The sequence below is a fragment of the Dermacentor variabilis genome, chromosome 2, assembly GCF_050947875.1.
Source record: "Dermacentor variabilis isolate Ectoservices chromosome 2, ASM5094787v1, whole genome shotgun sequence".
Taxonomy (NCBI): Eukaryota; Metazoa; Arthropoda; class Arachnida; order Ixodida; family Ixodidae; genus Dermacentor; species Dermacentor variabilis.
In genome coordinates, this window is record NC_134569.1 from 207,094,522 (window position 1) to 207,107,887 (window position 13,366).

General features: G+C 45.5%; 2 protein-coding genes across 5 annotated transcripts in view; one reads left to right on the plus strand and one right to left on the minus strand.

Moving 5' to 3' along the window:
* The window catches only part of LOC142571159 (3-oxoacyl-[acyl-carrier-protein] reductase FabG-like), a 104,775-nt gene that overhangs the window by 53,324 nt on the left and 38,085 nt on the right, over positions 1 to 13,366 (minus strand). The window lies entirely within an intron of this gene.
* Positions 5,494 to 12,639, plus strand: LOC142573063 (uncharacterized). 4 transcript variants are annotated; one of them, XM_075682575.1, is made up of 4 exons: positions 5,494 to 5,709; positions 5,871 to 6,142; positions 6,863 to 6,986; positions 12,479 to 12,639. In XM_075682575.1, exons 1-3 carry the CDS (start codon positions 5,689 to 5,691, stop codon positions 6,957 to 6,959), a joined length of 390 nt encoding a protein of 129 aa, XP_075538690.1. In that variant the 5' UTR covers positions 5,494 to 5,688; the 3' UTR covers positions 6,960 to 6,986; positions 12,479 to 12,639. The 4 variants fall into 4 exon arrangements, 3 of the variants coding, with proteins under 3 accessions (XP_075538690.1, XP_075538689.1, XP_075538691.1); XM_075682574.1 differs by having other exon boundaries at positions 5,495 to 5,709; positions 6,863 to 6,982; XR_012826203.1 differs by having other exon boundaries at positions 5,496 to 5,709; positions 6,899 to 6,982.

Sequence of the window (13,366 nt, forward strand, 5' to 3'; positions counted from 1 at the left end):
CGCATCGCAGCAGCTACGCGCGGCACTACGCCTTTCTTCTCAGCCTTTCGTCATACCCATCGCATCCGCTTTCTGCCTAATGATTCCGCCACACTTTCCTCCTCCCTTTCCTTTCTCGTGCCCTCTTCACTATCACCATCTTTCAACTTACGCCGCGTTTCGCGTTTGTTTTCATCCTTCGCTGTGCTGGCATAGAGTAACATAGTAAACAAACAAGAGTGGACACTCGAGCCATTTCGCGGCCGAGCTATGAAGCTTCGCCGATTCTGCTAGGTGGCAGAGCACCTCAAAAAAACGGGGCTGTGGTTGCGGCGGCGGCTAGCAGCTTGACAGGTGGCACGAGCACTGGGGCCGAATCTTATAATGGTTCGGAATACGAACCGTTCGCTTGGCCGCTTACGTCACTAAATGTGCCACTCCCAAACCGGTGGTGGAAGAAGGAGAGGACGCGACCAATAGATGAGAGGGTGCCACCTCTGAAGTGTACGTCATTATGACGATCCAATCGAGGAATTTCAGAATCTTTCTGCTTGCTAAATAAATGTGAAATATAAACTAAATATTATACGCCAAGTTCTCAAGTATAAACGTGTGGTGCCGGGCGTTTACGCAATGCAGAAGTAATTCGTTAACGTCATTCTTTTTCATTCTCAGCCAACAGGCGGTATCGCAAGCTTACATGAGTTGGCCGAGCGCAGCGCTATATTGTCTGCTACCAGGAGCTCTCACGATGCACGAACAGGAACGCACTGCCAGCACTACTTAAGTAGAGACCGCGACAGAACCGTAAGGTGGCTTTTAGGGACACCTTTACTAGCCGACTATATCAATATTTTTTCACCCTTCGTGATCGGCTCGGACATGACTTTCTCGCTGGTGCGCTGCCGCTATCCCTGCCATCTGCCCCATGGCGCGTCGCATGATAGAAGCAATGGAACTTGAAATGGAACATCACGATATACGGGCCCTGCATTGCCTACGCGAAGTTAAATCGAAGATAGTGGTGCTGATAGTTCACGCTAGGCTGTGAAATTGAGGAACAAAGTGCGGCACTCCCGAACTAGAGAAAGGAGGGCAGCCAAATAAGATATCTCCACAATATCTTCCCGTCCTGACTGTATAGCTTTATCAGCCGAACGAAGGAGGCGCTGAACCAGCCTAGGTTGAACCCTTCTGCTCGCTGAACGGCGATCTGCGAGTTATTTACGCTGGCGATACCACTGGGAATTCGATCTAACCATGCAAATATCTTCTTGGCATTGGCTGTCAAGCGGAGGTCACGTGAAAGGTGACCCACCCCTTCTACCAGCCAACACAGTAATTGCGAGAGGAACATTCTGGATAGTGTCGCCAGCAGAGATCTATGCCATTCCTGTGAATGCTTCACGTGCGACCGACCTCTGGGAGCTGCAGGCCGGTGGCGATGAACCGCAGCGCGCAATATTCCTTCCTCTGTGTGGAATGACCAATGGTACGCTTGCAGCCGCGTCTCTCTATTTGATAGCGTAGCCTGCAAAAGGTCTACTTAGAAAGCCGGCAAGGGTGGTGCAACTCATTATCCGTCACTTCTTCGAACGCGTATCGCACTTCCAGCCGTGGTCTATACCGAAAGAGCAACGCCAAGCAGACGACGAAGGCAAGTAATAGCCTCCGAAGCAACCAACGCACGCGCGCGTGACCCCCGCGTGTCTCCGGGGTCACGCGACAGGCACGCGTGGCCAGAGCCGCAAGACAACAGCCAAGCCACAGCAACGGAACCCAAAGCGGACTACCCCTTCTCCGGTTCCTACAACCGGTTTGCTTTGAAGATGATTGACATATGCGTGACGTATTCATAAATTGCGATACCGCCCCGCTGCCTCTGACGACTTGTGACGTAACCAAAATTTTGGCCAATCAGGTGAGGCCAAACGAACGGTTCCCCAACCGAACCGTTATAAGAATCAGCCGCTGGGCACGAGCCAGCACGTGCGAAGCCTAGTCAGGTAGCGCCCACCGGGCTCTTTTTGTAAAATGCACCTGAGCATCGTTGTTGGGTTCTTCTGCCAGCGTCTGCTTGGTCGCCGTCTCATCGTAAGAGCCCAGCAAGTTATTTTGTGTGTTGTTAACGACTTTTCTTCGCATTTCGTTATGTCACTGTTAGCCGCATAAGAGAGTGACAGCGGCCTTGTAGCCATGAACAGCTGCTGCCGATTTGCTATGCAGACTTTCATTTCGCATTCTTTTTTTTATGCGCAGCAATGAGCGGTGATGCTAGCGATAACAGCGATGCGGCACTGTCTGAGCTGCGAGGCACGTTCCATACAATGACGACGTTAGAAAATAAAATAAAATGGTTTGTTAAGGAGTGTGGCCTATGAACACATGCTGTTCGGGGCAGATAGCTTTACGATACACGCAACGACTGCTGAAAAAGTATCGTGCTCTACTTTTGAAAAAGAAATGAAATGTAGCTATTTCTAAAGCGACACACGTGCAATATTCGCGGTATGGCAATAATGTGCTATCTCTCAATCTCTGTAGCAGGCTATGTGCGCTCGAGCGTTCTCAGCTGTTCTACATTGGGCTGAAGATACGTGTTCTCATGTTTTAATTGTGTAGGGAGTCGTTACCGTAGAAATTTCCTTGTATCTTAGCATTTATAACAGTTCTTCCTCAACCAAAAAAGGCATTACATGAAGGAACGCAGTATCTCCATTATAAAGCTTTGCAGGCTCCAGTATTGCTTATACGAAGGAAAGTAGTGTCTACATTTAATAGCTTTGCAGCCTCCAGTATTGCTTACCTTCCGTCTGTCGTTCTACGTACTGCAGGAATCTCCACCATTTCCTCAAAATACACTGTACAGCCGAAGGACATCATGCATACTCAAGGGCAAAATTCCAAGTATCAGAAGACGACTGCAAGGCTTCGAAGAAAGCAGGTGAAGACCCCTGACACAAAGTGCTTAATTGCAGCTGTTTAATGACGGACACATTAATAATAATAATATTTAGGGTTTTACGTGCCAAAACCACTTTCTGATTATGAGGCACGCCGTAGTGGAGGACTCCGGAAATTTTGACCACCTGGGGTTCTTTAACGTGCACCTAAATCTAAGCACAAGGGTGTTTTCGCATTTCGCCCCCATCGAAATGCGGCCGCCGTGGCCGGGATTCGATCCCGCGACCTCGTGCTCAGCAGCCCAATACCATAGCCACTGAGCAACCACGGCGGGTGACGGACACATTGGCTTACACTTTCGAGATGAGGATGTTGGTGGTGCTCAATTATTTTTGCAGCCATTTTATTTCGTCACGCAACAATTCACATAATTTTGGTACCCTAATTCACCCTCATTCGCAGAAGTACAAGAATAACGTCATATTTTTTTCGTTCAAAAGCAATCCCATCTTGATAAATTAATTGCAGTTGTGTATGCGCATTGTTTCTTTTATTATCTGGATAGTTAGAACGCGTCTTCTATGTGTTTGGCTTGTGCAAAGTTATTGCCATCACGCTATTAATTTCCGATTATTCTCCATTATACCGGTGTCACACGACCACTTTCGATCGCAGTCAAGTCCGATCGAGATTGAATTTCTCGACTGTTGTTGTCTCTATCGCGCAGCTTGCGCAAAAGAACCATTTGCGACCGAGAAATTCAAATCGGATTGCGCTTGGTCGCGTATAAAAGTGCGCAATGTGACACCCGTATTACTGGCATTTCGCTGTTTCTTCTCGTATTCATGTATCTGCCTCTTACAATCTTCCGGCAACAAATTGTTGTCTGCTGTTTTTGTGTTCTTGAGTGTGCAGCCAGTTGATTTATATTTAAGGAACACGGCACATTTATTTACGATACACCTTTTGGCGCGAGATGCTAGACGTACAATATCATAAACGATAAAGTTCTACTTCCTCAGCAATTGGCAAGATTGTTGCGCTGACTTACAGCTTGAAACAGCAAATATGAATTTAAATGAAATCAACATGAATGAAACAGCTTTGCGCACTCGTCGTCACAACATATAAACAGCGCCACAAGCGCCTGCATGAAATCACTCGATTTAAGCAAGGGTATGGGTCACAAACATAGCAAAATGCAATACTAAAAAACGAAACTGAAATTACGACCTCCGAGATTCGGAGGTGTGCTCGACCATCTTGGGGGCTGGTGTGTTTCGCCGGTTCCACTAGGTACGCTGAGAGCCAAAGTCGGCCGCAGGCGCCTATAGGAGTGTGCACACTTTACGTTTACTATGTTATTCTATGGTGTTGGCTCGGTCGCTTACGAGGGACGACGCCGGCACTCGACGAATAGGCGCCTAAGAGCTTGCCTTTAAAAGTGGCTGCGATATGCTGCGAATTTCACGTCAAATGTCTGCAGCAATGCCACACACGTGCGAAGGAGAAGTAACATTTTAACACGACTGTGCATTTAGCATTATGTCAGACGTGATTTCCTACAGCACTTATTTCATCGCGTCACAGCTACGCAAGGGTATCTAGGACATGCAGCGTATCCCAGTTTTCTTGCATAAAAGGCAGGGCCATAAGACCCTACAATTGGACTAGCCCTCGTTTAGACGTGCTTTTGATGTCATTGCTCGTGTTTCTCAATAGTTTCGGTTTCTCTCTTTAAATCAGTTAGTTATTGAACGGTAAACATTAATGCCAGTGCACAACACAGGACCAATGATTATACGGACACTCAAGGCACACAGGCATAGTCATCGTCTTGCAGCTATGCTGACCGTCCATGCACGTCTCGCGTACAGTGGCTTGGAGGATCGACATATAGGCAGTTTTCGTTTAGCTGAAGATATCCCGCCATTGAGGACGTAGCTATCCACATGTGAGGACTCGACAAATGATTCACCACCAAGCATTCCATGTGTTCCTAAGATCCTTTTACAAATCAATCGGGCCTATATTAACACGACAGCGTTAAGGAGCTCGTGTCGCAGAAAAGCCGGTGTCGGCGTCCACGGCGTTGGCCGTGAGCGATAAATCCCAGAAGGCACTTCACAAATAAAAACATCTTGCAAGATGGGCTGGTGGGAATCTAACCAGGGTCTCCGGAGTGTGAGACGCTACCACTCAGCCACGAGTTCGTTCCTTCAAAACAGGACAAAATCGCCTCTAGTGAATGCGGTGTTGTCTTACAAACGTGCCGTAAAAAGTTATACTGCAGCGACTATCGGTAATTATGACCATGTAACTTACAGAAGTCGAAGTTTCACGACTAGCGAAGTACGTTTCCACTAAACTTCTGCGCTCTGCGTACACGAAGAGCCATCTTGCGGCAAACACAGAAGACTCCCTCCTCGCAACGTACGGCACAGCCCCGACACGTGGCGCGCCACTCGCCCCATGACTAAAGCCCCTTAAACTTCGTAGGCGTAAGCTGCTGACACGCACGTGGTAGTAGCGAAATGCCATACTAAAACGCTGCTGCCACGCACGAAAGTGACGTCAGAGTTATGATGACGTTGTTTAAACAAGTATGACGTGTTCTGGTTTATAGTTTTGCGCGCGCTGCTGGAGCTGCTTCAGCTTTTCAGCTTAGCTAAGACACAATTTTACGATTTCTTACTGTATTGTGTGCTAGAATGTTGTTCTAGTTGCGCTGGGAGAATCGGATGGTGTTCGAACTTGCGTTCACGAGCGACACTTGGACGCAACGCTGGAGCAGCTCGTTTCCTTATGCCTTGCAGCGCGTTTATGGTTGGTAGTGTGGTCTTATGTAGCTCCTGTTACGTTTTTCGGTGCTCTTGTTTGTTGAATTTGCTGTTGTGAATGGGGCACATGTTGGCTTTCAGTATGGCAGAACTTTTTTCTCTTATGGTAAAAACGTTTAAACGCGTTCTAAACTCTTGTCGCTGCAGCCAGAGTGCGGGAAGCCTCGAGCTCGCTTCTTCCCGGCGCCGCCCCGGCTTCGAGGGCCGCCGGGGACCTTCTCCATCGGCGTTGCCGCCGCTGGGACACGACTCTCAAAAGTTCAGAGTTGGCAGACCGCAGCTCTGGGCCATCCGGCAAGCCGAAGGTGCCGCTCGAGTTCAAGGACTTCGAGCCGCCACCTGACAAAAACTGCCGGACCATTCTCTATTAAAGTTTCTTCTTCATCCTTCGTAGGATTGCTGTTGCATATATTGCCCGAGTAAGTGCTGTTGCAATTTTTTTACGGCAATGTCGCATTTACCTCTACTGTTTCTTGTCTTGCATCTTCATGCTGTTTCCCTGTTTACCTCGGATTTTGGTGGCTAGCGAATCGCGACTTGCTTGTGCACCTGCTCGTTACAGTTCAAAAGGCACATGTTGAGCAACCTGAATGTAAACTATGAAGACAAATATTGCAAAAGGTGGCCCAGCCACTCATAGCTCTACTTTGGTTCAATTTTGTTGTAAAGTTTGGCTGTCTTGAAGACCGAGAAATTTTCTTAAATTTCTTCCAGCTAGTTTGCTAAGCTGCTATTTAGTATTGCTTCTTATGATGGCGCTGTGCGAGGTACCAAGTTTGCGCAAATGTTCCTCGCAACTTGTTTGTAGACACGACGTAGCTTCATTGCAGGAACCTGCATTTTGTTATACATGTGAAATGCATGCTAATATGACCAGTGTGGGCTTGCAGGTCCATGCATGCCGCTCTCAAGCAAATGCCGTTTCCATTGTATGAATCTTCCTTGACCTTGCTGCACTTCACAGGGCTTGTTTGGTTAATCCTTTTGTCTGTGCAATAGAATGCTCATAGGTCTTGAGCTTTACCCTCATCCTTTTGTCCAACAAAAAAAAAACTCTTTAGGCATTACGTTAGGGAACATATCTGGGTGATAATGTGACAATCTTTGCCTCTATAACCTTTCTTTTCTCCCATCTTCAGTGAAGTTGTCAACCACCTGTCCCTTCGTTCGAACAGAGTGCCATGCATTGACAGAAATTCTCATCACAACAAGAAAATCTCTGAAGGAAATTTTTGAAACTGACTAGGACTTCGTCTTGGGCAAGTTGGTGAAATCTGCGACGCATTTTTTTTTTGTGCGCAAAAAGATATTTATAGAAGGACACATGAAAGTGCGAACTACCAACTGACTTAATGATTCAAAGGATGGAAGATAGGGTACAAATTTTGTGCACATGCAAGAGGCGAATGTTGTGACAGTGCTAGTTTGTCTAGTAATGCTACAAATCGGCATTAAACAAGTGCACTTCTGGGGAATTAAGGCAATTGAAGTGCTACTGACATGTGCACCATCTCTCTGATAAAATATTCCTTCGCGAGTTCATGTGCTGTTTTGTTGCTACTTCTGCCCAGGATCACAATGTTGGAAAGCACGGCTCACATGAGCAGGCCTTGCAATGTGCGCTGCACCATCCGGTTTATTTAAATTGTTTGAATGCTCCCTCAAATAGTCATTTAGGCATTGGGCCGTTTGGTCTACATAGAACTTGCCACAGCCGAGAGGTATCTCATAGACCAACCCACAGCACAATGCAAAATGGTTGGCATGATTTTTCATACACCCTTGTCTCGTGGTATGAGAGCCACTAGCAAAATTATTTGCTTTCACGTCGATAAATGTTGTACACTGTTGCACACATTTTTGGCGTGACAGAATGGGTCTTTTTTTTTGCATGAGTGCGAACATTCATAGCGATGGAAACACAAAAATTGTTTCAAGTGAGGCACTAGATCACCCAGAGCAACAATCTAAAGAAAACATGTATTTTATGTTAATCTTGATTTATTAAACAATTTTCTCGCCCTAATGTGGCAAAGAGGACATCTTAACCTCTACACGGACAGGCAGAAGAATGACAATTCCATGAGAAATGTCAACATATGAGCATGGAAAGCGCAGTTGCCAGTGATGTGAGGACTGACGACTTAACAAGTACCACAACGCGGAATGGAAAGCGTATGCGTCAGCTCCCGCCTTTTAAAAGGTTGATGCTCTTATTGAACACGCCAATGCCATGCTGTGCCCCGACCAGCTTCAAAGCCGCAAACTGCACTGTTTTGCAGTACGCTGCGACTGCAGCCCACTTGTTGCCTGATGTAGATTCCGGATTCCGGAAATGGGCTGAGAAGGTCTAAGCCGACACGATGGAAGGTCTTGGTAGGGATGTCGAGCGGCTGCAGGTAACCGGTGGGGAGCTGGGAAGGCTTCTTACGTCGTTGGCAAAGTTCACAAGTGGGGACACAACATCGTACGGAACGGGCAAGGCCCGTCCAAAAAATACGGCGACGTACACGGTCATAGGTTCGAGATACGGCAAGGTGTGCTGCCGTTGGTGCGTCGTGAAGCTCTTCTAGAACAGTGGAGCGGAGGTGTTTAGGTATTACAAGTACAAACTCAGAGCCGTCCAGATGAAGGTTACGGAGGACGAAGAGGCGTAGAGCAGCATCGGCTGGAGAATGTTCAAAATGGTCTATGAGTGCTCTGATGTAGCCGTCATGATGTTGCTCGTCGGCGAAATGAAGCAGCTGTGATACAGAGAATACACAAGAAGCACTGGCAATATTGGAGGAGTCAAAGTTGTCAACAGGTAACGCGACAAGCAGTCAGCGTCTTGGTGCAGGCGGCCAGACTTGTACACCATGGAATATGAAAATTCTTGTAGCCTCAAAGCCCATCGACCAAGCTGGCCTGTAGGGTCTTTTAGTGATGAAAGCTAGCAGAGAGCATGATGGTCAGTGACTACAGAAAAAGGGCGACTGTAAAGGTAAGGACAGATATTCATAACTGCCTAGACGACAGCAAGGCATTCTCATTCCGTAATGGAATAGTTGTGCTCCGATTGTGCTAGGAGGTGGCTCGCATAAGTAATAACGCGATCCTGTCCACGCTGACGCTGGGCTAAGACGGTACCTACGCCATGACCGCTGGCATCTGTACGCAATTCTGTAGGGGCATCAGGGTCGAAGTGGGCGAGAATGGGTGGTGAGGTTAGAAGAGTGACAAGACGAGAGAAGGCGGCGGCTTCTGAAGTACCCCGCACCTCCACCAGAATGTTACGTGTGAAAAGACAGACGAAAGGGGCTATTTACAGGTTATTTACACTGGAGCCAGGCAGCCAGGCCGACCCTCGCTCGCACTAAGAGCTGCGACGTCATCTTCGTTCTCGTGGCGGCCCGTCTTTTGAGCATTGCTCGATGATATTGTAATAATATTACTGCGAATAGAGCTTTTGTAATTGAGAAACTGAAGTAAATGCAGGACACAATTAGACACTCCCTTAGACATTCAAGTACTAGCCAGATGATGAAGGCACTCCTCATTAAAATTCTGTCACTGGAACTCATCTACTAGTAATAAAAATATCGCTGCATTGCATTATAACATGAAAGAAAATGCTTCTTGTCTAGTTCTATATGATTTTTAGAAAAAAGAACCTATTGAGGTTACCCTTGAAAGCATCGCCCACGCTTTTGTGTTTCAGTAGTTATTATGTAGTGCTGAGCTGGCTTTTCTGGCTCGTGAAACTTGCACAAACTTCAAGTCGCAGAGAATTTTATGTTCATGTGATGTCGTGGTATGTCTGAACAGTCCATGCCACTTGACCAAGAGCAGCTGCAGTGGTGAATCCAATGTTCTGTCTTGGGTCGGTTGCTCCATGGCCGCACGTACGCATTTTTCGTAGAAAACTGTAGCACCATCTGTAGGGCGCTGTTTTACTCACCGATGAAAGCAAAGGGCAGTCGTGGCGTATGCAACGTCGCCACTCCCTGCTCAGGAGCAGGTGATTTGAATTCCTCTCTAGGTATGCGGACCCTTCAGACGCAATTTCCTCGTAAACTAAGTCTTGTTGGCACGAAACAAGCACTGTGAGGTTTATGGAATGCTACTTTAATAGGCCGCATTTATTTATTTATTTCATACATACTGCTAGCCTCCATTTCGAGGCTGTTGCAGGACATGGGAAAATACATTGCATCAAAATATGAATGGCAAACTTATACACTTGTTAATATTGTAGTTTACGAGAAGATGTAGTTGAGCAATACAATAAGAGGGTGTGACCTTCCTGAGTCAGCCCTTAAAGGTTAATGAACAAAAATGCAGAAGCATAAGGCAAACAACAAAAAAAGTACACCAAACCAATTGCAAACATATTGCAGTGTCTGTAGGCGATACTTATAAGTTCAGATGCGTACTCAGACCTATTTTTCCAGCATAGGAAGGAAATCGTCAGGTGAACAAATTATATCACTAGGCAATGAATTCTAATCACTGATTGTCTGAGGAAAGAAAAAAATACCTGAATGTGTCTGTGTGGAACCTGTATTCAATTAAATGTTTAAGGTGTTTAGTTCTAGTGTTTCGCTGTTCAGAGAAAGACACATATGCACCACTGTGTAATTTGTAGCCCCCATTAAGGAGGTGGAACAGAAACTTGAGGCGTAAGAATTTAGCACGCTTGCAAATAGTGCTATAGTCCACTACTACTTAGTAGTCTGCTTTGTATTTTCCTTTAATGTCCCATGAAATGACCATATTAGGGAGCACTCAAACAATTCAAATAAATTTCAAGGTGTGCATCTTGGCATGCTTTGCAAGGCCTGCTAACGTGAACTGTGCTTTTCGTGTGTTATGATCTTGGGCAGTGCATGAGTTCATGGAAGCATACGGTGTTAGGACGATCCTGCATGTGTTAGTAAATGTAAATTATTTTAATTGCATGTAACCTTAGAAGCAGGCTAGTAGCCAATAAACTCTTGTTTGCTAACCCAAGGCATCGAGGCGGTCAAAGTCAGGGTCGTTGACCATTTGCCTGCTCCTAACCCCAATTATTGGCAAATCAGTTCTGTAGAAACCCGCAAGATCAAGGAGGGTACACGAAAAGGAAAATTCTTGAGACCCATATGGGTTTTTAAAAAAAGGCGGTGACTGGTGACACGCGTAGTAGAGGCGAAATGCCATACCAAAACGCTACTGCCATGCACGGAAGTGATGTCACATTTTTGACCATGTGATTGTGACGTTTAAACAAGTATGGCGTGTTCCAGTTAACAATTTTGCTACAGTTTGCGCGCGCTGCTTCCACTTTTGATCTTAGTTAAAACATAAATTTATGGTTCCTTACTGTATTGTGTAGCAAAATATGCTAGTTAGTTGTGCTGGGACAACCGAAATGTGCCTGAGCTTGCCATCATGAGCGACACTTGGGCCCATGCCTAAAGCAACTCATTTCCTTATACCTTGCAGTGCCTGTTATGGTTCATAACGTGGTTTTGTGCAGCTTACTGTTCAGTTTTTCAGTGCTGTTGCTCTTGTTTGCTGAATTTGTTGTAAATGGAGCTCGTGAGTGTCTTCAGCTTGGCGGCACTTTCTTCTCTTATGACAGAAAGGTTTAAAATATTTCTAAACGTTTGTTGCTGTCGCTTACTTGAGTACGTTGATCGTGAAGACTTTTCCTTTTTTTTCCATCTTTCGTGGGGCTTTGCATAATGTGCGAGTAAGTGAGCTGTCGCAAATTTTTATGGCACTCAATGCAGCGTTTACCTCTACTCTTCGTCTACTGTACGGTTTCCCTAATCACGGATTTCTCGGCTCGATTGTGAATCACGACTTGCTTGAGAACCTGCTAGAAAGCCCAAAGAAGGCTACAGCATCTACATTCTGCGCCTGCTCGCAACACTTCAAAATGCACATGTTGAGAAACCCTAATCTAAACTATGAAAACCAGTATATAGGAACGTGTTCTACTCAGGCTCAATCTTGCTCTCAAATTAAGTTTGTCTTGAAGCCAGAATGCGGTGCAGCTTGTTTCCTAAACTGATATGTATACTAGCATTGTTGTTTCTTACGCTGTTATCTGAGGCACCATGCTTGCACGAACATTCTTCGCAACTTGTATGGAAATACGACGTACATTCATTGCAGGAATCAAGCTTTGTGTCCTGTCCTTCTCTTGGATTTTATTTTCGCGCTATTCTTGAGCTCGAATCAGGAATTTGTCATTGTAGAACCTGCACTACGTAGATGTGAAATGTAAAGACACTATACTGGTAGGTGGGTGTACGCAAATGTGTAAGTTTCTAGGCTCATGCCAATCAAGAAAATGCCAATTTTTCATCCCGTGAGTCTTTCTTCACCTTGTGGAATTTCGCAAGCCTTGTTTCAGTCATCCCTTGGTATCCGTTGCAGCAGCTCAGTGTCTATAGTGCCCTGCTGAGCACAAGCTCAGTGGTTTGATTCCCGGCTCTAACAGCCACAGTTTGATGGGGGTGAAACGTAAAAACACTTGCATTTGAGCTTTGGGCGCACTTTAAGGAATCTCCGGTGGTCAAAATAAACTAGAACCTACGATGTAAACCACAGTGAAATTACATGTCAAAACCTCACAGTTAAAGTAATCTCTTGATCTGTATAACAAAATTCTGATAAGTTTTATCCCTTAGCATGATCCTCTTGTCTAATAAAAACTTTTTAAGGCATTGTGTAAAAATATGTTTTGGATGACTACTGAGTATTTTTTCTCAAATCTTTTTCAGCACCAAACCGAAGAAGTTGTCGATCACTTTGGACTTTTCTCAAACAGGGTGTTGTCCGGTGATTGAATTTCTCTTCACACAAGGACAGATTGTGAAGGAGATTTTGTAAACTATCAGCAGCAGTAGAGAACGAGGCACAAAGAATAAAGGAAATTGATGGACCCAATTTTCTGTTATTTACTATGTTGTGAAGGAAGCAGACAGTGAAGCTGGACAATATGTAGGGGAAATCATAATGTAGAAATAATAAGTAAAGAGGAAGTGAAAGTTGATAGAAAGACAACTTGCTGAAGGTGGGAGCCGAACCCCCATACTGTGCATTAAGCATGCCGTGCATTGCCAATTAAGCTACTGATGTGGTCGTCCTCCCATTTACTTGGCTATCTGTGTATGTGTAAGGGGTAGTCCTGGGAGGGTTGGCCAGCACTGCTTCTCTCGGCCATGTCAGGGGATGTGGAACATCTCTAACTGATGATGTCAAATTGTATGACTTCAGGATTAGGCAACTGGACAACAAGCCCTTAAATGCTCCCTCATGGCATCAAGGCAGCCAAAGAAAATACCTTTGACCAGTTGCTTGCTGCAAAGCTGATTTACTATGTGACTCCTGTTCTTAAAAAGGGACGTTCCACATGTGCTGTTGTTGGCTACGAGTGGTCCTGGCTAGCACTACTAGTGCTCTTTTTGTATGTGTACACAAATACCTAAGAAAGTGAACAAGGGAGGGCCCTCATGACAGCTTAACTGGTATAGCACAGTACGTATAATGTGGTTCAGCTCCCACCTTTTCATCAACTTTCATTTCCTTTATTTCTACATTTCAATGAAACACAATTTCCCCTGTGCTTTCTCTGGCTTTGTAGTCTGTTTTTTCATATAGTAAAAAGA

Coding starts and splice junctions, on each gene's coding strand:
- LOC142573063 (XM_075682575.1), top strand. CDS start 5,689: ATGCCTTGCAGCGCGTTTATG. Junction 5,710..5,870: donor TGCCTTGCAGCGCGTTTATG/GTTGGTAGTGTG, acceptor TTGTCGCTGCAG/CCAGAGTGCGGGAAGCCTCG. Junction 6,143..6,862: donor CTGTTGCATATATTGCCCGA/GTAAGTGCTGTT, acceptor TCCCATCTTCAG/TGAAGTTGTCAACCACCTGT.